Source organism: Podarcis raffonei, chromosome Z, assembly GCF_027172205.1.
Source record: "Podarcis raffonei isolate rPodRaf1 chromosome Z, rPodRaf1.pri, whole genome shotgun sequence".
NCBI lineage: Eukaryota > Metazoa > Chordata > Lepidosauria > Squamata > Lacertidae > Podarcis > Podarcis raffonei.
Genome location: NC_070621.1, coordinates 45,912,762 through 45,938,680, shown reverse-complemented (window position 1 = coordinate 45,938,680; position 25,919 = coordinate 45,912,762). Strand labels below are relative to the sequence as shown.

The 25,919-nt window shown below is 45.1% G+C and overlaps 1 protein-coding gene across 8 annotated transcripts in view; it reads right to left on the bottom strand.

The window, feature by feature from the left end:
- The window catches only part of ATP11C (ATPase phospholipid transporting 11C), a 102,573-nt gene that overhangs the window by 52,550 nt on the left and 24,104 nt on the right, over positions 1–25,919 (bottom strand). For 4 of the 8 annotated variants that reach the window (XM_053374907.1, XM_053374911.1, XM_053374910.1 and 1 more), the window contains exons 1-6: positions 19,904–20,053; positions 12,187–12,306; positions 7,128–7,217; positions 4,305–4,385; positions 4,025–4,132; positions 3,244–3,372 (exon numbers count right to left, since the gene is read on the bottom strand). In XM_053374907.1, the coding sequence (XP_053230882.1) occupies positions 3,244–3,372; positions 4,025–4,132; positions 4,305–4,385; positions 7,128–7,217; positions 12,187–12,306; positions 19,904–19,966 (591 nt within the window). In that variant the 5' untranslated portion in view covers positions 19,967–20,053. Of the gene's footprint in view, positions 1–3,243; positions 3,373–4,024; positions 4,133–4,304; positions 4,386–7,127; positions 7,218–12,186; positions 12,307–19,903; positions 20,054–23,967; positions 24,075–25,919 lie in introns of those variants that run through there. The other 4 variants (XM_053374914.1, XM_053374909.1, XM_053374908.1 and 1 more) reach the window with 3 other exon arrangements.

Genomic DNA, 25,919 nt, shown 5'->3' with positions numbered 1-25,919 from the left:
GCGGGGATGATGGGAACTGGAGTCTGGCAACAGCTACAGGTTTCCCATCCGTGGCCTAATAGGTTAATTACAGAGACCTGTTGAAGAACAGTCCATCAGCTTCTCCAGGTTTCATGAAAAGCTGCAGATGCTTCAACAGGTGTTCTGTGTTCCCTGTTCCCCTGAGTGCTGGCCTAGGATCTCTCAAAGGTAATCGGGTGAGAGAATTAAATGTCAGTGGAGGAGGGAGAGCTATTCTAGGCATCCCTGGCTACGCAGATACTTCTTGATTAAATTAGAAAGCAGACAAAGGGTTTAAAATTCTCCATTTAAGAGGTTCTATTTCTAGACACTATTCGGGTGTTGTAAATCACTTCTGTCAGCAGGAGACACTGCTGTGATCCATCTTCATAAACAAAACTCACCCAGATGCTTCCCTAGCTCGTTATCTCTAAATTTTCCTCGTTTCAAGCTGGATGAGAAACAGCTCTATTGCATCAACGGTGGGAGATGATGAATGGCATTAAAAGCACAGACATTTTCACAACTTGGAGGTTAAGCTCTTGGGCTTTGCGCTTCCTTGCCAAAGATTTATAGAAAAAGCTCATTAAACATTTTAAGTACATTCCTTCTCAGGCACATCCTGTTGCACCTTGTTCTTGCAAAACAAGATACAGGACATGCTTTGGAGGAAAGCTGAAGGGGAAAAAGACTGTGGGGGGGGGGAGAATCAGCATGACTTGCTTGCAGTAACAGTGGATGAGAAGACGACGAGCTGGCTAGATCACACCAGGGGCCACTCCAGTCCACCATCCTGTTCAGAGTGGCCAATCAGATTACAACAGGAAGCACGCAAGCAGGACATGAGCACTCCTCACTTTTGTGGCTTGCAGCAACCGGTGTTTAGAAGAAAACTGACTCCGAGCATGGGAGAAGAGCATAGCCATTGCGCCTAGTGGCTACTGGCAGCCCTATCGCCCGTGAATTTGTCCGATCCTCTTTTAAAGACATCCAAGGCCATCACTGCCTCCTATGAGCTTGCATGCCATAGTTTAACCATGTGCCAGAAAAACACCAGTGTTCTATTATGTTATAATGTCTCTCTCTCTCACACACATGTACACCAAAGTTCAATGATATTTTATCTGGCAATGTACAGAAAATGGAATGGTTCATACGGCTGGGTGCGTGTGTACATGCACAAGAGAGAGAGAGAAAGACAGACAGACAGACAGACAGACAGACAATCTTCCATAGGATAATGGTCCCGGGCTCTGTTATCTTTCAAAAGGAAATTTGAAACAGTACATCATAGGATGGGAGATCTTATTGCTATTATCAGCCAGACTTCATGTTATGAATCATATTGCATATGAAGTAAGATTGAAATACCGAACCTTCAGAATGACAGATATACCTGTGTTTCAATAGCTATTGCTGAGACAGTGTATAACATACACAGAGGCGCTATTGTATTTTTAAAATGGGCAGATAGTAAAATTGATTAGTTGTTCACCTAGAGATAAACCTAAGTCTTCCCTCATTTAACACAAGAAGCGCCTGGTGGATCAGGCCCATGGCCCATCTAGTCTAGCATACTGTTCTTGTTCTGGCCAACCAGCTGCCTGTGCAAGACCAGGGAGCAGAAGGGGAGCTCAGGAGACCTTGGTTTCCAGGAACTGCTATTCAAAAGCATCGCTGCCTTTCAGACTTTTGATTTAACTGATTCCTGCATTTTTGCAGGGCAAATGTTTGCTCAGAATGGCAACAACTATTTCCAGTTTTATTTTATTTAATTGTGATATCGTAATAGGCTGCAGGGAGTGGGTGCTTGAGGGCCACATGCCAATTGTGCAGCTGGGGCATGCGCGCGCACACACACGACTTTCCAGAGGTCTCCCTGCTGAGACTGAGAAGTGCAGCTGCTCCCAACACACACCAGTGGCAAAAGATCTCACTCTGCCCAGCCTGCATAACAGTAACTGGGTGGGCCAAGAGAAGTGCAATTTACATGTGGAGGAAGGTGCTCAGGGATGACCCCCATTGCAATCATGATCCCTTCAGCGGCAGGGGTAGGCAACCTAAGGCCCGTGGGCCGGATGCGGCCTAATCGCCTTCTCAATCCGGCCCACGGACGGTCGGGGAATCAGTGTGTTTTTACATGAGTAGAATGTGTGCTTTTATTTAAAATGCATCTCTGGGTTATTTGTGGAGCATAGGAATTTGTTCATTTCCCCCCTCAAAATATAGTCCAGCCCCCCACAAGGTCTGAGGGACAGGGGACCGGCCCACAGCTGAAAAACGCTGCCTCAGTCCATCAAGCAGCAGTTCATAAGGCACACCCCTGCCAGACAGCAAAATTCACTGGTGGGTGGTGAATTTGGCAGTGGTGGGTGGCTTGTGCATCTGTGGCTGGCTGCATGGAAGACCTGTGAAGGTTGCATGAATCCTATGGTTTATCCACCTTTGCACTGAATGGAGAAGGTGCTCCATCAGTGGCTATTAGAGAAATCCACATTCAGAGACAAGGCACTGCTGAATCCCCAAAAAGGGGTGCGGTGGCTTGATCTGCCCAGAGGCGTAGCTGGCTGCTCGGGCACCCAGGGCAGCACAAATGCCCTGCACCCAGGGGCAGGGCAAGCCGCCCACGGGGCAGGGTAAGCCAGGGCAGAGCATGCTGTGCGGAACCTCCATGGAGTCCACAAGCCCCACGTTGCCGTTTCGGGCAGTGCGGAGCCTGCAGGGGCCCGAGCCACCACGTCACTCACCAAGAGAGACATGTGGCTCGGGCGCGCTGCAGGCCTGGCCCCGTGGTCACCCCCCTCAGTGATGACACCTGGGGGAGGACTGCACCCACCTTTCTACGCCACCGGATCTGCCCTCACAGAAAACAGGATGCTGAAGCTTTCGTCTGACCCAGAAGGCATGCTCTTATAATCCCATGTAAGCTGTGGACCAGATAGGAGCCTGTCGCTCATGAGAGAAGGACTGTGGTGTAGCTCTGTGAGGGCCACACATGACCATACGCTCCCCAGCACAAAAATATCCTGTCATATAGAATTAGCAAGCCGTGAAGAGAGCATGGCTGAAAGGGAATGCATTTCACTTTCCTTTGCGTGACAGGTACGCACAGTCAGTCACTCTTGATTCGCAGCCTAGAAACTGCGCCGTGTCAAAGCTTTGGAAAGCCAAGATTTACCGCTTCAAAGCTTAGTGAAGATAAAAGGGCTGCAGGTCAGATGTGCTGTTTACCCATTCTGTTACCTTGACATTTGATTCTCCATCCAAACTAGCTGTAGTGACATAACAACACCCGTCCTTGTGAGATGATGCAAGGAAGATCAGGTCGCATGGGAAGGTTTCATCTGACTTTACTTCTACTATGTCGCCAACCTTAAAGACCAGAACAAATAAATGTCAACGTGCTGCAGAAATGTTTGCTCAGATGTACTTATTTAGAGCATCACAACCCCTCCCCCACACTCTTCAGCTGAAAAGGCTTTATTGATATAAATCAACAACAGAGAAGCGAAGAAGGCATCTAAATCTAAAAGCTCTCTGTCGTGCTGGGAGCGGTGGAGGGGGCTCATGCAGGGTACACACATTCCTGCCTCTGTGCACCATCCCCAGAATGTAGCCTTCACACAAGTCGCAATCATGCTGCATTACAGAAGAGGAAAAAGCCTTCTGCCAAGTGGAATGGCAGAGGAGGGGTGCAGAGATCTGTCTCCTCCACCAGCTTGCTCACTTGCCTGCACAGAACTCCTTGCTGCCTGTGGCTCCCTGCGGTTGAAGGCAAGGCCCCAAACCATTTCCAATGTGCAGAAACCTTGCTCGTCTTTGCTACAAAACACACAAGTGCTTCAGCCCATTCCCAGCCACCCCAATCAGCCAGAGGGGACCAGCCGGAGTCCATCATCAAGCACGAATGCAAGGTTTTAATAACAACTCTCCCTGCACTCACACCCCGCCCTCCGCCTTTCGCTACAGGCTCCCTGGAGCTTCCCAGTGCCCCGAAAGCTTGCTCCCCTCTTTCATACCACACCTTGATTCCTTCACACTCCTTCTTCACTTGCTTTGCATCCTCAATCACCAGGACGGTGCTTTTGTTTACTTCTTTGTCAGCCCTGTGCCGCAGCCAATCCTCATAACCCTGGAGGGATAAATTAGGGAGCAGGGGGTGGAAGTCATCACAATCAAGAAACAAGAGAAACAAAGAAAAAAGAGGTGAGGGAGAGCCTTTCCTCAGATATTTTGCAGCTCTAAACTGACAATCCTCTTTTTTCATTTACTTTTTTTGGGGGGAAGGGGGAGAACGCAAATACCTGTTTAATAGCTGTAATGGTAATAACAAAGAATAGAGGAAGTCCGCTCGTGACGGGGCTGGTTGGTGTGTCTACTATGACCTGCGGAAGAGGGGGAAATGCAAGTTATTGGGGGAGAATTAAAGAAAAGGATATTTGCTGGTTTGATGTCCTCAGCTTTTATAAGCAACAAACGTAAACTGACGCTGCAACGTGGAAAACACCGGAAAACACCAGAGCGTGCATGTCATTGCTTTTTAATGAACTGCATCTGTTTATGTACAATTTTTTCTGTACAATAATCCATTCAGACTTCTGTTTTATAGTGTGTGGTGAATCACTGGTAGGAAGTGCCTAGAAGTTTTGATAATGATGTGGCAAAGTTTTCCATTCATTCAAATGGCAGAGGTGTCTTCCAGATAAGAAGAAAAGCACCCATGTATATTCTTCATTCCCACTTTCTTGCTGTGAAGAGCTTGTGAAGGGATCTCTTTGAGTGTCCAAATAGAATAATGTGACGTCTGAATGCATCCTTTTCCATTATATGTCCTGCCATGTGAATCCAAGTGTGTATTTTATTATTATTATTATTATTAGTAGTAGTAGTAGTAGTAGTAGTAGTAGTAGTAAAGAACTCATTTCTTTGAAGCCAACACTCTTCAGTTTTGATTCTCCAGATGTTGTCGGGCTGCAAACAGCATCATACCTGTTCAAACTCGATGAGAGTGACAGGAATCTTATCCCAGAAACATCTGGGGACCCAAGGCTGATTGAGCTGGTCAAAGCCTTCTGCTACAGATATGCAGTTGATATCAAGTATGTGCTAAGCTTGCACTGTAAATGGAGGTTTGTCACACACATGCACATTTGCTCAAGAGCTCAGCTCATGCTCCAGGAAGTCTGTTCACTAGAACAGCTATTCCAGTGGTCCAAACTACTCCAGTGCTAAAAGTATTTATGCTTCTGACCGTGGAGACAGAGAATAGCTACTGTGGCCAGAAGCCATTGACAGGTGCAACTATGTTTGAATTATGAGGGTTAGCTATGTTATTACAACAAACACGACACCCTTAAAGACTAAGGCTGCTAGCTACACACCCTTACCTGGGAATAAGCCTTGTTAAAGAAAGCGGGGCATACTTCACAGTAAACATGTGTAAGACCGCACCGTAATGGATTTATTATGGCATGTGTTTAAAGCTGCGCAGTCTTCACAAGAAAAAGCCTCTTGTGGAACAATGAACACACACGTTGGTGGGTAGGTGGATTTGACAGGTCCCATGCCTTTAACTGCCAGGCTCTACTAATGCCTGGCACAGGAGCATTGCTTTTGTAATGTGATGCCAAACATTTGAATATAACATTAATTTCTTTCCTACGGTAATGGCTAACTGGAGTGGGCAAGGGGAGGTTTGGTACAAATAGGTAGCCATGAGATTTTTCATGGGGGTGTTCTGCTTCAGAAGATAGTCAGCTGAGTTTTTTTTTTTATCACAGTGTGATAATTCACACACACCTCTCCATGGCCAAGTTTTCAAGTAAGTTTTACTCAGAGTATACCCGCTGATATTGACCATGACAGGCCAACTTTGGGCAAAAATCAGCTGTATGCAATTCACTGAAACATGGGGATATTTCTTCCAAAACTGCACAGCACTGGAACTGAGAGAGAAAACCGCATCCGTCCCTAGTGGCACTATTTTGATTTGTTTCAAGTTAAATATAGCCTTTGTTCCAACCTGTTCCAAGTTAAAGCCCCACGCGCACTGGGGAGATTCCTGTTGAATTTGTTGCTCCTGGCAAGCTGAACCACACCGCCCAAGGAAGTGGAAGTGGCAGCCGGTTAGCCTGGTGCATAAGCAAGGTTATACATTTCACAACCAGCCTCCACTGCTCAGAACAGGATTCTACAGTTATCTGGAAGATGGGGCGATGCCATCTTAGCATTGTCATGTAAATTAGCTGGAGCTACTTCCTCAGAGATCATTAATGCCTCTGCCCCTGACACAAGGATGAGATGCAAATTGGCAAAGTGCTCTGTCTTCAAAGCAGGCAAGATGCAATCGTCAGGAAATGCAGGCAGCAGCAGTGGCGAATTCAACACACTCCATTTAGCAAAGTCTGAGGAAGGTTCAAGCTTATGAGGAATGGGCCAAGATGCTCTCCTCCGTCTACAATAATGAGTGCTTTTAATAAACGTCAGCAGATATGCTGCCCAAGAGCAGTGGCCAATGATGCAGGTCAAGAGCCCTTTTTTTAAAAAGCGCTGAAACACTGAAAACCCATCTGACATCACCAGAAGCTGAACCCACTCCCCTACTTTCCTTCCCTGAAACGGCTGGTCTGGAGAATTTCAGCTTGCTTTTGATTTTATTTTTTTAAAGAGTCTCCTGATTCAGCTCTAGCCTCTTTAATCAGAAAGCAGAAGTGAAAAGGACACAGCCCACATCTGTGGTTGCTATTCGCCTACCCACCAAGAAATGCACACTCATAAATTTACTTCTGCATTTGTGTAGCATCTAGACAACGTAATAGGGAGGTATTTGGGGGCCTCATCACAAGCTGTTGTGTGTGCAGGAGGGAGGGGATGATGCATCTTTGACCACTGAAGATAAGCAGCTATATAATGTAGTGTCTCTAGGTTGGAGCAAATGACACCATTGTTGTCGTGTTCTGTAAACACGAACCCACTAACTTATGCCTTGAAAATAAGGGTCTTTATTTTAGCAGGATGGCATTGAAACATTTCAATGACTGGTACTTACAACACACACACACACACACACACACACACACCAGCAACGTTCTCCCTCACCTTCATTGCTTTTTCTAAAGCAGCCTTACCTGTACAAGGAAAATGATAAGGAAGTAAAAGTTGGCAATTCTTCGGAACTGTTCAAAGAGATTCTTTGGAAGAAAATTCCAGACAGTGTACTGTGGGGCAAAAAAGCAAAAGAGGCAGGTATGAACCAAGACTTTGACCAGCAATGGCCTCTTCTGAACAGGGTTGCCCTGAGACATTTTGGCACCTGAAGCTAACCAGAAAATGGCACACACACACACACACACACACCACCCCCCACCAGGGAAGAAGTGAGGGTCAAGGAACTACATCAGGAACAATGGGAGAATAAAGATCTACATTGGGAACGAGGATGGAAGGAGACCTGCAGTGCCTCCTATTTGCCAAGAGGCTGCTGTGGAGATGGTATTGGAGTGGCTGTGGGCGATGCAATCCTCAGAGGCTGGATCTGCTGCCCCTCTGGATTCGGCTGCCTGAGGCAGTCGCCTCACCTTCCCTCATGGGTGGAGTGGGCCAGCCCTGCCTCTGAAGACCACACCAAAATTGGGATACCTATCATCTGTTCAATATGTCTGTCTGTCTGTCTGTCTGTCTGTCTGTCTATCATCTATCTATCTATCTATCTATCTATCTATCTATCTATCATCATCTATCTATCTATCTCTGTCTATAAATATAAATGGGTGGCTTTTAAAGGGGCAAACAATTATAATGGGCATGCATGCACACACATCCACACACCCCTTTGGTGTCATTTCCAATGGAAAGAAATAAGCATCTTGCTCGTGAAGAGCTTGCTTTGCCACCCACTCAGAAACGTTGGTTTTCCTCCTTTCATTTCTATGAGTCGTGTCCCGTGGGTCTTATGCCAGCGTTTGCAAAAGGCTTGGCGCATAACCCCACTCAAAAATTCTAGTGCCAGAAACAAGAGATGTGAAGGTTTAAAGGGGGAGGCATTTTCCCTGTCTCTCCCGCACACACAAGCCAGCTTGAAATAAGGTGAGGTGGAGAAGGCAGCCTTGAGGGCCAGCTACTGCCTCTGCATTGCTGAAGAAGCACCAGGACTTAAATATCAGAAAGTGCTTCCAAATGTAGTGGCAAAATGCACCGCGTCTTCAGTCGCTTGGTTCGAAATGAAAGGCTGCCAAACATATTGCTCTGGCAAGGTATGCATTTGATACAACCTCTTGGCTCCTCCTCTGCCTCAACAATACCAAGTCAGTGGGAAGGGACCTCCACTGGCTTACAGAATCCCAACCCGTTAGGGTCTTCTCAAGCTACTGATCAATAGTATAGCCTTCAGATATGTTGCGGCCTCCTTCACAGTGCAGTGAGAACCAGGGTGGCACAGCAGTTAAGAGTGTTAGGCCAGGAGCTGGGAGACCAGGGTTCAAATCCCCACTCGACCATGAAGCTCCCTGGGTTGACCTAGAGCCAGTCACTGCCTCTCAACCGTGGCTTCCTCACAGGGTGGTTGTGGGAATTAACAGAGGAGGGGGTGTGCCACTTTTGAGTTCTGGGGTGTGTGAGGAAGTTGGGATATATATGCAATACATGAACAAATGAACTAATGGACTAACCCAATGCTCTGGCTGGTTTTAAATCGGCCATAAGAGGAATTCAAAAAGCTTCCTAGGCCAGCCAAATCCAGGTGCAGTGGAGACCTGACAGCAAAAGTAATCATTGCTACGGCTGGTTGTTTTGCGTGTTGTGTTTCTTTGGTTTAATGTGGCCCTTTCGTGGAAGGGGGTTACTGTTTTCTTTTGTTTTCGTTCTTGTTTTTATTCTGTAGTTTGTGTTTTTATCTTGGTCCCTTGTGCCTATGGCTCCTGGGATGTCCTGCGGAGGACCTTATGGTCCACAGATAACAACACTTTGGAGGTCCCAGGTCGCAAGGTGGTTAGGTTGGTCTCAACTAGGGCCAGGGCCTTTTCAGTACTGGCCCCGACTTGGTGGAACGCTCTGTCCCAAGAGACTTGGGCCCTGTGGGACTTGACATCTTTCTGCAGGGCCTGCAAGACAGAGCTGTTCCACCTGGCCTTTGGTTTGGACTCAGTCTGACCCTTATGTTTCCCTCCCCTTATGGTTTTGATTTATGGTCTACTACTAAAATGAGGCTGCATTTTAAATTGTATTTTAACCCGTATTTTAATTAACTGGGTTCTTTGTTGGTTTTTTTTTTGTTTCCTATTATGTTTTATTGTAATTTTATTGGTGTTAGCTGCCCTGAGCCCAGTTCTGGTGGGGAGGGCGGGGTATAAATAAAATTCTTTATTATTATTATTATTATTATTATTATTATTATTATTATTATTATTATTTTGTGAACTGCCCTGAGATGTATGGATGAAGGGTGGTATACAGATTTAATAAACAACAACAACAACTCCTCTCTTGCGCTATTGCAGAGCTTTCCAAACTTTTCCTGTTGGTGACACACTTTTTAGACAAGCATATTTCACGACATAGTAATTCAGTTTTACCAGCAAACTGGAGGTTAAATTAACCCCTTTCCAGCCCCAGGAGGAGCGTGGGGAACATTTGTGCGACACACCTACACACTGTAGCCGACACGCTAATGTGTCATGACACACAGTTTGGAAAGCTCTGCACTACTGTCTGGAACTGCAAGGGCTAGAACCCAGAACCGATAGCTCCATGATCCACCACCCCATACAGCGAGACATTAGGGCAGCAGGTTGCAGCATCTCCCTTGTAAACAGATTCCAAGGGCTCGAATGACTGTCCATTGAGAGTAGCCGCTGACTCTCCTCTTGTCAGCCCGGGGTACTGCCTTGGCAAGGACAACCTTTCCTATGTTGGTCCAGCTCCAGGGTCAATCCTCTCATCTGCCTACTGCACAGCCCAGGACTTTCACCACTCAAAGGACAAGCTTCTGAATTGATCCAGCAAGCACCAGGAGCTCCACACCCACAAGAAAGCCCCCCCAAAATCAGGCTCGTCCGCTAAATGGCAAGTGGGGGAAGCTGAGTTTGCACTGAGTCATTTTGCGAGACCATGTGAAAAGTGCAGGTGGATGCTTTGCAGAGCAGAGAAAGCGGTCTGGGAACCCAACCTTTTCCCGGCACACAAAAGGCACATGAAACATACAGCAGTTGATGAACAGAATCTGCTGAATGTCAACCACTAGCGGAGGTTGTCACGATGTTTTACGCAACTCCCCTTTTGCCCGCTGATAGCAGCCACCTGCTTTCCTGGCTTGGAAAAACTGTTGCCTTTTGTTCCACCTTCCGAGCTACACACAATGAGAGCAAGACTTCCCAGTCAAGGCAACAGTAAATATATTAAAAGATTCAAGAGGTGCAGCTTGCGCTGTGCTTTGCCTGGTTTGCATTAGCTCTTTTTAAAAAACAAAAATAAAAAATTGAAACTCGGGTGCAATTTATACTTTCATTCTGCTTTGCAAATATTGCTGCACAGAAGAAATGGAAATTTGTGCACAATAAAAAAATATTTAGGGTTGTCGACCCTAATATTTTATCCAAGCTCTCCTTGTATAATTCACAATCATTTTGTATTTTCTAATTATCTGGAAATTTCACCAGCTTCAGTGCTTCAAAATGGTTCTATATATGACTCTCTGTAACGGCACGCGCAGATGGCGGGTGCTTGGAGGAACTGTAGCTGAGAAAACGAGGAGGCAAAAATCCCAAAGGGTGAAGAAGAAGCAAGAAAGAAAAAGCCAAGGAGACAAAATAACAATAACAGCAACAACAACAACAACACAACAGTTCAATGAGGAGTGACCATGCTCAGTGTCTATTGGGGCGGGGCAGGGGGGAGCCAGAAAACTCTGTGTGTGTCTGTGTATAAGAGAGCGAATTGCAATAGCTCAAGGACTCCCCCTCTCTCCATATGAGCCTACCCAGACCCTGCTACCAATCATCTGAGGCCCTTCTTTATGTGCCACCTCCTCCAGGAGAGGTTTGGAGGGTGACAACTCAAGAAGGGCCTTTTCTGTGGTGGCTCCTTGTGTGCAGAAGGCTTTCCCCATGGAGGCTTGTCTGGCGCCTTCGTTACATATCTTTAGGCACAAGGCAAAAACGTTCCTCTTCAACCAGGTGTTCAGCTGATTAACTTTCTATGGCTTTTTGAACGTATTTGTGGGAGTGGGGTTATTGGGGTTTTTGTTGTTGTTGTTCCATTATGTATTTTGAATTAGCATTTTGTATATTTCTCTTGCAAACCACCCTGGGATCTTTGGATGAAGAGCAGCATACAAATTTATCAAATAACAATAATAACCGGATGGGATGTCTTAGAAGAAGATACGGTTGGTTAGCTGGAACACCCTCTGCACCATTTTATTGCAGTTCCCACTCGTAAATGTAATAAAGCCATTAGCTGGGCTACTTGTGCCAGACGGAAGAAGCTACAAAAGAGGAACTACGGGTCTTTTGTGTTTCATGCAGTTCTAAAACTGGAACACCTTGCAGGATTGGGAAAGAGTTCCTTCATGCATAGGTTTCATTCTTAGCTGTAACAAACAGAGCTGCAAAATAGCAGCAGAATAAGTGCACCAGACTGATAAAGGGTCTCACAGGCTGCCTTTTTGCAACAGATTTCTTGTTATGCCTGGAGGACCTCGTGGATGAGTTGGATTACTAACAAAGTATAAGCTTTAAACGAAAGACACCCCACCCCAAACAAAAACCAGGCACAGCTTGCGAGTGATCTTCATAACTCATTATCAAGTCATAAGGTTAATGGTGGTCAGAGAGATTCCAAAGTTCAAAACAAGTCTGTGGGAAAAGTAACAGAACACAAAATTACTTTTGCTGACGGCACACTCTGGAGTAGAACTGTAACCTGAACTGGATCTAAGTACTGCAGGTTATGAGCAGTCTCTCTAAACCATGAAGGACCAGGAGAACCTGCTCCACTCTTCCACGATGCTCGCTGGGTGACCTTCGGCCGGCCACGTCCCTTCTGCCTAAAATACTCCGCAGGGTTGTTGTGAAGCTAAAAACAGGTCGGGTGGGCCGGTGCAGCAATTAAAGCATGGTTATTACGGTGCTCACATGAATTGTCAAGAGCTCGCATGCCATTCCCGCAACAGCATTCATGCGGCAAACGTACCTTGGAAGAGACTATTTGGTTAGAGCAGAACTTCTGCGGAATGTAAGCCTCTGGTGTGGGAAGCGGATGGTGGCCAACGAGGACAGTTCGTGTCCCAACACGTTTCTCTTCCCCGACAAGCTGCAAATAGAAGATGAAGAGGATTAAGTCACAGGCCCCCAAACATATTGCAAAGCAGGTTTCTGTGTCTGTGGAATTCTGCACCCTCGGTGCCCTGGGTCAATAGCCTATGGGCTCATTAACAACATGGAGCTTCCATGTTCCCAAGGGCTTGTGGCATTCGCTGGATGCCAGGGGCCCCTCCATGCACACAATTCATTTGTGCATTTGGGGAGCCCATGCAAATGTTAGTCAGTGAGGAAATCTCTTGGGAAATTACACAGATGTGCAGAGAACATGTGTCCCACAAAAAGAAATTACCATTCCAAACGTACAGAACAACTCTATTCAGAGCTTGCAGTACACAATGTACATATGCTGCTGTTTTCCTAAAGTTATATCCCAACTACCTATTTCCTTCATTTAAAACATTATATCCTGCCACAAGGCAGATGACAGTATGAAACAAGTAATTAGCATAGAATAAAAATAATAGAAAACCACATTTGTGTACAGCGATGAGGCAGCAGCAACAACAAAAATGTTAAGAGCAACAGTGGAAGCAAAGCAGCAATTAGTAATTTGGAGAGCTTTGGGGTAAAACTGAAAGCCAGCGTTTCGATGCAATCTTAACATGGGAGCAAACAAACATTCCTGGGAGTTCCACATTAGACCACTCAATGGTCCCTTCCTTCTGAAGGCACCAAGAACTGGAGGAACAACACAGTGCAGGTCTTCCAACAGGAAAACAAGTTGACTCCTAAGGGAGAATCTTGTGCAAATGAGGATTTCCAGCATGCTCCAGGGAGTCCTGCAGTTCTTCCAACCTTATCACAGATTCTCCAATGAGAAGACCACAAGAAACCAACATACCCCTTTACGGGCAGCTAATCTCCTGCAGCAGAATGCAGCTGCACTAGGTACATCCCACAGAACTCATGCTGAAGAGAGCAAGGCCCCCAAACACATCCCACCAGGTGCATCAACTCCCAAGGGCGGAGGAGTCTTCGGCCCCTTCAATATCGGATAGCAAAGAAGAGGCTGGTGCAAAGCGACTGGCTCCTCCTGAGCGCAAGAGAGGAAGCAGTGCCATGCTGGGCTCCATGCGTGGCCTCCTCCCAATGATGTGATGTCGCCAGGTATATGACGTATGGCGCACATCGCACACATGACACAACTCAACACACACCAGGCCCCCTCAATCTTAGGCGCAAGACGGAACCTCTACCTCCCACAATCTCCTGCAACAGGCATATTTGGGGGCAGGCAAGCTCATGGTGGGTGAAAGTTCCTTTTTTTTTTAGTTGAATAGAATAGAATAGAATAGAATAGAATAGAATAGAATAGAATAGAATAGAAAATATTCCACCTAAAAGAAAAAGAAAAGACAAACCCGGTAAGAACATACCGGATCCAATTCACAGTCCATTCCATCCAATCTACCTTCTCCAACAATGGGAAAACAAAGGAGGATATAGAAGACCACGCAAGAACTTTTAGAAAAGTAGGTCACGGCAAAAAAAGCACATACAACACAATCAACTGATGTGAGATTGGATAATACTCCAGAGCATTTTATATGGCGAGCTCCGATAGTCACACACCCAACCTTTTTCATTCCTTCCAGTGTGGAAAAACCTTGCTCATAATCAAGTAGTAAGGAGAGGATTTTCCTCCTATTGCAGGGGAGGACGAGAGTTTAAAAATAGCATTAATGCAACTGGAGGTACATATCTATCATTGACCGGAGCTTTGTACTGGAAATTCCCAGGAGCATCCAGTGTCGGATCGGAGAGTTTCTGCACAGAGACCTTGACATAAAAAATGATCCAGGACCATGAGGCTTCTAGAGCAAATTCACATTTATGTTTCCTTCCTCCCAAACTCTCTTTTGGGAGTGCACGCAGGGGAAGATGGAAATAAAATGGAAAATCCTTCCAAACCTAACTATTCCCTGGCCTTGACGCAGCCATAAGCCTGGCAGTACATTTACCATTCAAAACATCTTCAGGGGTGCACTGAACAGCAAAGAACTGCAACCCTGGTCTTCAATTCAGTGTGGAAGTCTGCTTGTCGAGCCCATGAACAAAGCTTTGCCAGCAGCTGAATAAATGCCAAATTATATGTTGCATCCAGATGTGCGTGCTTGGGGTGTGCACAGCCTCTGAATTACAGTGGTATCTCTGGTTACGTACTTAATTCGTTCCGGAGGTCCGTTCCTAACCTGAAACAGTTCTTAACCTGAAGCACCACTTTAGATAATGGGGCCTCCCGCTCCAACTGCACCACCGGAGCACGATTTCTGTTCTCATCCTGAAGCTAAGTTCTTAACCCGAGGTAATATTTCTGGGTTAGCGGAGTCTGTAACCTGAAGCGTATGTAACACGAGGTATCGCTATACATGGTGAATCAGGGCAATACTTTCCCTTCCACCACGGTATTCCTTAGGGATACATGATCTTTTTTCATCATTCATGGTCAAAGAAGAGATCTCTCTCTCTCTCTCTCTCTCTCTCACACACACACACACAGAGAGAGAGAGAGAGAGAGAGAGAGAGAGAGAGAGAGAGAGAACAGGCTGTGATTCCTAAAAATCCAGGGATGGGGGGGTGTTCTGGAGAAGCCTGCCCCCAAACATCTACCCTTTGGGTAACAGGCTCTTTGCTGGAGGGAGTGATACTTTGCTGCCCATCTTTGCTGAGGATCCATGCTCTCTTACCACCCCGTGGGCCTGTGATTGCTGCCCATAACAAAACTGGGGGAAAGCCTGTCCTTGCAGCAAAACCACAGAAGATACTGTATTTTTCCATCTATAAGACGCCCCCATGTATAAGGTGCCCCCTATTTTTGGGGACCCCGATTTAAGAAAATGGAGGAGATGTATCCATGTATAAGACGCCCCCAAATTTTTGACATTGTTTTTTAGGAAAAACACCTAGTCTTATACATGGAAAAATACGGTAGTTCCAAAATCTGGCAGGCTTCGTCCTCTCACAAGGGGAGAACTGCATCCAGTTCTGGCAGAAAGTGAAAAGGTTACACGTTTTCCCTTTGCTTTCTTTTTAAAATCAAACTTTTGAAATGTCCTGCGTGCACACACACACACACACACACACACCCCTGGATGTATCAAGCTTAATCCATTCTGGCTGAGCTGTTAGGTCTATGTATTTCAACAACTTCTGTGGGGAAAAGAGGAGAAGGAGGAGGAGGAGGAGGAAGAAGGAGGAGAAGAAGAAAAAGAAGAAGAAGTAGTTATGAAGTTATAGCAGGCTTTTTTTAAAAGATTCTCCATTATACTGAATATGGTGGAAGAATGAGCTCAATTTTTAACAGATCTAGTTTGGCCCTGAATGACAAGTCAAATCGGAAGGACACACTGAAACACAAGTGGATGATTCCCAAAGCTATGAGATGCAAGTCAAATCTTGCGGGCAGTACACTCCCCTACTATGTACTCCGAAGGCCAGTATATTTGGATTATTATTTTAAAGTTCAGCCTTTATTTGGAGTCCGAAGCTTTTATTTGGAGTGGAGGGCTGACCAGGGACTGACCCCTTCCACAAAGTAATCCAACCCCAGGTGTGTACAAGACTGAAAAGAATTTGGGAGCCCAGAGGGCAGGGAGAGACCCGCTTAAGGGGATAAAGCCCCACATGTCCCCCAGCCTTTGCCCCAAGAGAGAAGCATCAAATGAAAGAGGATTGAGCCACAATTACAGATTTGTTAACAATTCTACCAAATATCGAATAGCTTGTATGGCTCAAATACACGCCTATACCTGAAATATACTTTAATTATTACTATTATTACTATCTTCAGACAAAAATGGGCTGTCTGCACAGGCTATATAGTGCTTATAACTGGGACGTGTCACTGTGTCCGGCTTAGACACAGCACAATAACTCGAGTCACTCCACAACGTCGCAGGGTGTGGCCTCTTTGGGCACATCCATGATTGTACCACTGAATCATAGAGCTGTAGACCCCCTGCAATGCAGGAGTCTCAGCTAAATCAAAGATGGCGGATGGCCATCCAACCTCCGCTTAAGGCTGACGCGAGTTTCAGTTCAAAACATCTGGAGGGCACCAGCTTGGCAGAGGCTGCTTTCATGGCATCTCCTTCCTAACCAGACTTACTCTGGGCAAAGTCATTCCGGTTCAAATCTTGTCTATGGCCTGAACTCATCTGAAATGAGCAAGAGGCCAGTGTTACCAACCTCGTTTGCCAGGTTATTTTATGCATTACAAGAAATAGCATACGTCAAGTTCACTGAAACACACTGCAGTGCCCCGGAGTACAATTCCAGTACTTCAAGTCAAAAGCAGCTAATGGAATATTTTTTGAGAAATCTCATAATTCACCCGGACAACCAGTTGTTCTGAAGAAAGAGGATTTGGAAGGATCAAAGTGGTGGTCATTGTGCTGAGCCAACTGTTCCCTGTGCAAATAGTTAAATAGCTTTCCCAACAGGTTTCACAATACATTTAGGTACATTTCAAGGCAAATGACATTTCCCAGAAAAAACACACACCTGTTTCGTTGTTCATACTTTATAGTATGAACTATAGTATGCCCATATCTGCTAGCTTAAAATCCTGAAGTTGGGAGAGATAAAGAATTTACCAGGTTCAAGGAAATACTATTAGTATATAAACCCCTTAAAAACCTGGGATCAGTTTACCTACGAGATCGCCCTACCCCACACGTGCCCACTTGACCACTTCGGTCAATGCAGAGGACACGATTCAACCAGCATTAAGCATTTTTAAGGGTCCCTCCTGACGTCACTTTTTATTGCTAGTTCCTGATTATTTATGGTAATGGTGGTATTGGGGCAGTTATAAGTGATCCTTTCAATACCGTTTGCACCTGCAAAATTTTCCAGGTGTGCATACTGCTTTATTTCCTATCAATGTATGCTCCGTAGCTGAAATTCTGCAACTTTTCACGCTGTACATGTTCCAGGAGTTTTCCTTGCTACCGTTTTTCTGTTATAGTGCAAGTGTGCTCCTCCAGACAATTGAGGTAACATTGGAATATTACAGAACTAATAAAGCAGAGTGATGTGTGGACTTGTCCAGTATAAATTCATCACTAAGGCATTTATATTGCCTGAGTTATTCACACAAAAGTTTGTTCCATTTCCCCAACATTTCCCTAGCTGTTCATTTCTGCATTGTATCTGGGCTTTCACATGACACAAAAGCCACCAGGAAAACTAATGGAATATAGCACTAATTTGATTCCAGAAATAATCCATTTGCAGCCCTTTTAACGTGGAAAATCCCAGGAGAAAACTGAAAAATTTGGGGTGGGATGCTGGCATACAGTTCCCTCCTGTTTTCATGAGGAAATCGTAGGGGGGAAAGAGCACACATGTGCGGAAAGGTCATTGCTGTGCCACAATACTGGTGAAAATGAAATTTAGCACAGCATGCCAGTCTATTTGTCAAAAAGCCAAAATTCCACAGCACACCAGGTACTTAAGTTCAAAAGCAACATTGTTAGAAAACAGGACAACTGGGGAAACTAGTGCAACATTTGCCACATCTGAACGCACCCAAAATCCTCTAGAATACACTAGCACAAAAATGCCTCCCACTGATCTTTGTGGAAGAGTTGAAGTTTGTGTTGAAGCAACTCCTCTTTAAAGCAACCATGAAGATGACACACACTCTCAGAAAAGTAATGCCTATTATAGTCAATGGTACTTCTTTCCAAGTAAAGAGGCAAGTAAATGCTCTACTTCGGCTGGGTTACCCCTGATTAGTGATGCTGGCTTGACCATGCATCAGTCTGAAAGATCTGGAGGGTGCCAGGTCAAAAAGGCTGGAGTAGACACAGGGCCATCTTACCCATAGCTGCCAGGGGTGCAGGACACCTGAGAGTCTGGGGCCTGAAAGTTGAGTCCGTGGAAGAGCCCGCCTGTCGGTTGGAGCGCCATGGCAGGCTCTCTTCACCACAAGTTCGGGGGGCAAGCGAGATGCTAAGGCGGCCAGCCAACTCTGCCCTCCAGCGTGCCTGGGACTGGGCAACCTGGGGGGGGGGCACCGGGTGGATCTTTGCACCCCAGCGCCGCATATGCTTAAGACAGCCTTGAGTAAACAGTATTTTGCATGCATACCTGCCCCCTATGAGCAAGTACCATAACCTGGCATTCGGCAGCTTTCTACATCCCCTAAATTCTAGTGCAAAAACATCTTTCTAAGCCCAGTTCCAACCAACAGAAAAGGCTTCACTGAATGCAACAGTTTGCAATAATGAGAGCAGGAACTGTAATCTTGACCTTCATTCTACACCCACACAAGAAAAAGCATCAGAGGAACAAGTCAAACGAACAGGAAGCTGAATATTTAAAGATCTGTAAAACACACAGGTCACTCACGCAAAGGCTTCCCTCCTCTGAGTTAAAAGGGTCCGATTTTCATAGAAACAGGCACTCCGCCAAAAAGCTCTCAAGAAGGAAAACAAAAGACTCCAGAGCAGGTGTCTCTGTTTTGTTTTGTTTTTTAAACTAATCAAAGGGAGGAAGATCATATTTACAACAGTGAGCTCTTACCTTGAAAACAACTGATCTGGCTTTTTGACCTGATGTTTTTTAAACCACGTGAAAGAATTTGACAAGAAACTTGCATCACCTAAAAACTCAAGGAGCTAGTATGTGTAGACCCATGGAAAGCTGTAGTTTTCCCCAACCACTAGGCCATGTTACCTGGGCTAGCTTCCATTTTGTATTTTTTTAATCACCTGAAACTCATCCCCAGCTTTGCTAAAAGAAAAAACCTCTGCTATGTTTCTACTTACTTGTGTTCTTTACCTCACAAGGAATCTGCCTGTATGGCATAAGCCTGGAGACAGATCTGGGTATCTGCTTGATTTTATATTTTCAGAAATGGGGGGAGGGGTCCAGCCACTCCTTCCTTACTTGCCCCACCAGTCCTGGGTGCAAACCAAGACTGGGATGGTAACCCAGGAGAGCCTAATCCTGTGTCCCAAAACTTCCATGGTCCAGAAGCACATTCAATAAAGTAAGAAACTGCTGTGGGCACCAAAAAGAAAGAAAAAAGAAAAACCACCACACATCTCACAAAAGAAAACCTGAGAATATTTGGGATTACAACTCATGCCACGCCCAATACCACGGCAAAACACTTACATATGTCCTTAAACAAATAAATCACATACCAAAAAGAAAAGGGAAAGGCAGACATCCCAGACATCCTACCAACCCAAACAGCTCAATATTTAAAATTTTAAGAACTGGGACAGAAAGGGGTGTTAGGATTATAACCTTAGTCTTGCTATCTGCAACCAGACAGGTGATAATATAAACCTGCCCTAAAGGGTCATTGCAAACCTCACAGCTAGAAATTCCACAGATAGCAATTTGAAGACTTGAAAACACAAGTATTATTATTTACAGTCTGTAACTCACCTTATGCCTTTGGCCTAGAGAGGTGGGATCTAAATAACAACCCCCCCCCCCATACCAAAACACACATAGAGGGAGAGACAAAAAACAGGACTTGCATAGGTCGCATTTGTAGGGAGCAGGCAGATTATCCCCTCTCCCCATGGCTTTCAGATGCCAGCTTCAAGGTCAACACAACTTACCGGTACATGAATATGCTTTGACCAGTTGGGCTGCGCATGAGAGGCTGCTGTTTTCTGCTCCATGTAGAGGATCTTGAATTTGGGGGACAGGGGTGAGGGAGGAGAGGATCCTCTCCCCGGGATAAAGGGTCCTCAAAATCCCATTTGGCATTGAGAAGTGTTGCCGCAGCAACCGCCCAGTCTGGGGACCAACTGCCATGGAATTCAAGGACGGGTGCTTAGGGCAAGGAAAGAGGGAGGTTGTGCCCCAGTATCTAGTTACCGGGATGGGGTTAGGGAGAGATGGTGCCAATGGACCAGCAGGCAAAAACCCTACCCTGCTCTTCCACATGGAGAAAATATTTTCTGCTGTTAGAAAAAGCAGAGCAATCAGCAGGGAATTTCACCAAGCCACCTCAACCCCAAAGCAGGCTAGAGATAAACATTAGAATCACCTGCTGCCATATTTATGCATCAAACTTGTATATTTTTTTAGGGGTGGATGGGAGAAATGGCAGGAGTAGTTTGAGAAGTTGGCAGCACAGCTTTTGAACTCGGTCATTACCCCCCAACAGGCCATGCAGAAGAAGGGGGTGTATTCTGAAGAAAACCCACAAAACTGAATTACATTTTTATCTCGCTCACCTCATTTTGTCCTCACAACAGCCGCAAGTGGTAGATTAGGTTGAGATGTGAGACTGGTCACTGAGTGAGCTCTGCAGTGGAGGCAGAATTTGAACCCAGGTTTCTCAGGAATTACTCTAACCCTCCCAGCAACTACACAACATAGGGACAATTGTGTGCAAGCAACAGGTGGGGAGCTTGCTGTTCACCTAGACACATGCAATCTGGGCCCCTGCATTTTTAAATCTGTGCTTTTAATTCTGGGCACCCAATGTGTTTTGGTTTTGTTACATCTACATTGCTTTTGTTTTCATGTCTCACTTCTTTGTATTTAAATTGCTTTCATCCCCAATGTATTCTAAAATGCCCAGAGGAACTATTCATTCATTAGCTGCATTTCTGTTACTGCTCTTCATCCAATATCCTACTGTATTCACGGGGAGCATTCGCAAGACACATGTACACACTGTAGCCAACACACTAACGTGTTGCAACACACAGGACTCAGCTAAACAGCTGCAAATATAATTTTAAATTGCGTTTTAAGTTTAAAGTTTAAATTGCGTTTTAAGTGCATTATACAAATGTAACACAAGATGGCAATGGTGAGCTTATGGCAAATTCAATATATATTTTTAAAACTTTTTTTTTTAAAAAAAGTATTTTCACAGCATTTTTTATGTGTGTCCAGATCCCAACACAGTTTGGAAAGCTCTGTATTAAAACAACAATAAATAATGTAAGCACTCAAGTGAAATGGATAAATAAATACAACAAAAAGGGTTGTGGAAGTCTGATTGAGAACTCTGCCCCCCCTTTCATCCTTGATGTGCTAAGCAAAGTTATCGAAGGGTAAAGTCAACACCTTCTCTCTCAAGGAGCAAAAGTAGTTCAGTAGCAGAGAACATGTTTTGAAAGCAGAAGATTGCAGGGAATCCCCAGTCAAAGGATCTCACGTACCAGGCAATAGGAAAAACCCTTCTATGAACACAAAGAGCTGTGGCCTGTCAGGCAATGTTTCTCAAGCTTGAGTCCCCAGCTGTTGCTGGACTACAACTCCCACCGTCCCTGACCACTGGTCCTGCTAGCTAGGGATGATGGGAGTTGTAGTCCCACAGCAGCTGAGGACCCAAGTACAGTGGTACCTCAGGTTAAGTACTTAATTTGTCCTGGAGGTCAGATCTTAACCTGAAACTGTTCTTAACCTGAGGTACCACTTTAGCTAATGGGGCCTCCTGCTGCCTCCGCGCCACCGGAGCACGATTTCTGTTCTCATCCTGAAGCAAAGTTCTTAACCCGAGGTAATATTTCTGGGTTAGCGGAGTCTGTAACCTGAAGCGTCTGTAACCTGAAGCGTATGTAACCCAAGGTACCACTGTATGAGTAACAATGGTAGACAATACGGAGATAGACAGACAGATAGTCTGGCCTGGTATAAGCCAGCTTCCTATGCACTCTGCATAAGCCTGGAGAGCTGTCCACAACTTCACTTTGAATTCAGTGCCAAGCTTAAAGCAGGTTCTAGAGTGTGTTAGCAAGGCTAATCCTGTTTTCAAATAAATGAAGCTGTTTTCAAATAAAAGCAAATGTATACAATTTCACTGGCTTGGCATATACCTTGAATAACTGACTTTCTGTTCCAGAGAACTGAGACATGCAATGACTCATTCGTAATGCTGGGATTCCTTCCTGAAAAGTTCAATCAGTGCAACATTGCCCCTATTATTATGTATTCAGGCTGCATTTATTGAATTTTAGCCTGCTACCCAACTGTTAAAGGCCTAAGAGCCATACCAGGTAAAAGAGTGGTGTCTGCAGCCGTTGCCTTGCCAGATCTGATAAGACACTGCAATACAGTGGTACCTCGGGTTAAGACCTTAATTCGTTCTGGAGGTCCGTTCTTGACCTGAAACTGTGCTTAACCTGAGGTACCACTTTAGCTAATGGGCCTCCCGCTGCCGCCACGCCACTGGAGCACGATTTCTGTTCTCATCCTGAAGCAAAGTTATTAATCCATGGTACTATTTCTGGGTTAGCGGAGTTTGTAACCTGAAGCGTATGTAACCCGAGGTACCACTGTACTGGTCACAGAAATCTGTAACTTTTTTTTAAGCACAGCAATTTTAAAGGTACTAGTCCGGCTCTAAAACGGAAATGGAAAATGAGCAAAATCCCATAACTTAACATGATTGATTTTAAAACAAAATAGAAGAAAGCAACAAATGCTAAAACCCAGAGCCATTCAATTAAGCATTGGAAGATTCAGGGCAGACGACAGTAAGGACATCCACACAAGAGCGCAGTTAAACTATGGATTTTGTTATTACAAGATGTACTGGTGGCCCCTAGACTAGATGATTTTAATAGACAGCAACAAACTCGTAACCACAATGGCTATGTTATAACAACACTGTCAGAGGCAGTGAGCCTCTGGGTCTCAACTTTTTGGAATCATAACTTGGGAGAGCACTGTAACACCTGGTTGCCCACTTTGGGAACCCAAGCTAGACAAGATGGCCCTTTGACCTGATCCAGTATTTCTCATACACTCTTAAAACATAGGTAAAGGTAAAGGGACCCCTGACCATTAGGTCCAGTCGTGACCGACTCTGGGGTTGCAGCGCTCATCTCGCTTTACTGGCCGGCATACAGCTTCCGGGTCATGTGGCCGGCATGACTAAGCCGCTTCTGGCGAACCAGAGCAGCACACGGAAATGCCGTTTACCTTCCCGCCAGAGCGGTACCTATTTATCTACTTGCACTTTGACGTGCTTTCGAACTGCTAGGTTGACAGGAGCAGGGACCGAGCGACGGGAGCTCACCCCGTCGCGGGGATTCGAACTGCTGACCTTCTGATTGGCAAGTCCTAGGCTCTGTGGTTTAACCCACAGCGCCACCCGCGTCCCTAAAACATACTATGTTGTATTTTAAACACTAAACACGTAGCAGTAAATCTTCTCAGCTTTGGACGCCAATTTTACAGTGTTTGAATTGCCACTTTTTAATGCTTTTTTTAAAAAAGAATGCACACACACATCTCTCCATGCATACACATGGTCCTAAGAAGAAACGGCATTTAATACAATTACCTAAGCAGTCAACTCCTAACCATGCCTAATTAAACTCAACGAGGCTAACACCCAGGTAAGTGATGTCAGGATTGTGGCCTTATTCAGGATACATCAGTCAGTCAAACATCACTGCAAACCAGTCAACACACTAATCCAACGTGTTTTAGTAAATCCCGTTACCTAGGTGAAACTCTGGCTTCTGCTAACTGGCATTCATTTTTTACCTTCCCCCTTGCTTCCATTCGCCTTTCCAGAAACGTCTGCATTTTAAAAACAACATATTGTTCTCTGCTGCATACTTTCCAGAGCAAACGCTGTAATTCTGAAACACCAGTTAATTTACAAATGCAATGGCTAAGCAGAAAAGCCAGTGAATACATTTGGGCTTACCGCCATAGACCACACCTTCAACCAAGTTTCTGGGGTGAAGCAGAATTCCATTTCAAGACAACGAAATGAACCAACAATCTTCTATGCAGAGGTGGTACTCCATAAAAATAAATACTTTAAGGAACTAAAATGCTGTGTGGTTTGTTGTTTTTAAAAAAGCAGACAGAAAGCAGGAAAAAACAGGCACAAAGCTGAGCAAAGATCAAATTACATTGGGCTGGAAAGGCATTCTGTTTAAAAAAGCACCTTCCAAAAGGGAGGGGAGGGGCTTGTGACCTCAACAGTTTGACTTCTGTAGCAAGCCTAGTTGACCTTAAGGCTGCAACCTTCTGTACACTCAACCAACCACAAAGGAGCAAGCCCGGTAGGTATCAGTGGGACAAACTCACAAGTAAACATGCAAAGGATCCGGCTGCCTGGGCTGTCATCCTTAAAACACTCCCTGCAAAAGTCTGCTGCAGGAAAAAAATAAACCGAGAGACATGCAGTACCTTGCAAGAGGCAGTCTTGCCATCTTGTACACAAACCCCTATCAGAACTATGCAAGATGCAAATACAGTAGTTATATGATCTCACCATGCCAGGGGCCCCCTTTTAACCCCTGTGTGGCTGTCACAAATACCTGCAGAAGGCTGTGAAGCTGCAGGCAAGTTATTTTAGCATTCTCCAGACTCTTATTATTAACAGAAACCTGCTCCACAGGTTTTGTTCTGATGGGCTTTTCTGGGTGGATGAAATGGTCTCTGCCATGGGCATCTAATTTGTACTGGTTTTTTTAATTATTTTAAAAAATGCTGTTTGTTTTTTGCTATTTGTATTATACACCGCCTTGAGACGCTTGCATACAAGGTGATTCATTAATACATAATAATTATATGGTATATAAATATTCATTTTTAAAAGCCAGTTGTAAAAATGCTGCAATAATAATAATAATAATAATAATAATAATAATAATAATAATAATTTATTAAATTTCTATATAAAAACAGTGTAAAACCACAAAAACTCACAACATAGCAACAAACGAAAATAATACCCTCACAGAAGGCCATAGATTGTTTAATTAGTCAAAAGCCTGGGAGAAGAGGAATTTTTTTGCATGGCGCCTAAAGATAGGTAACAAAGGTGCCCAGGTGAGGCTCCCAGGTGAGAGCATCCCGCAAGCGGGAGCCACCCAAGAAAAGGCCTGGTCTCGTGTTGCCACTCTCCTGACCTCTCATGATGGGGCATGTGAAAAAGGGCCCCATATGGTCAGTTCATATGGGGAGAGGTGACCCTTGAGGTATTGCTGTCCTGAGCCATTTAAGGCTTTATAAGTCAAAACCAGCGCTGTGAATTAGGCCCGGAAACTAATTGCCACCCAGTGCAGTTGGACCAAGACTAGTGTAATATGATCAAATTGCCTTGTCCCAGTGAGGAACCTGGCCGCCTAATTCTGCACCAGCTGGTGTCTTCGAACCATCTCCAGAGGCAGCCCCACATATAACACATTGCAGTTATTCAACCTGGAGGTTACTGGAGCACAAACAACCAAAGTTAGGCTTTCCCTGACCAGACAGGGACATGATCCACCAGCAGAAGCTGATGGAAGGCTGTCTGAGGCCACCTGAATCTCAAGTGATGGATCCAGGAGAACGCCCAGGCTGCATAACCGCTCCTTCAGAGCAAATGTAATCCCATCAAGAGCAGGCAACCTCCCACCCATCCAGTCTAGGGAACCACCCATTCACAGTGCCTCAATCTTATCTGGATTGAGCTTCAGTTTGTTGCCTCTCCCTCACTCTATTGCTGAGGCAAGACAACAGTCCAGCACTTCCACTGCCTCACCTGCAGGTATAACATCAACTCTCTGGGAAAGCCTGGATAACGGACAATACAAAGTATTAGAAGATAAAGGATAGTCATTAACATCCTGTTTCCTATGCACCTCTCTTAATTCCTACAGGTAG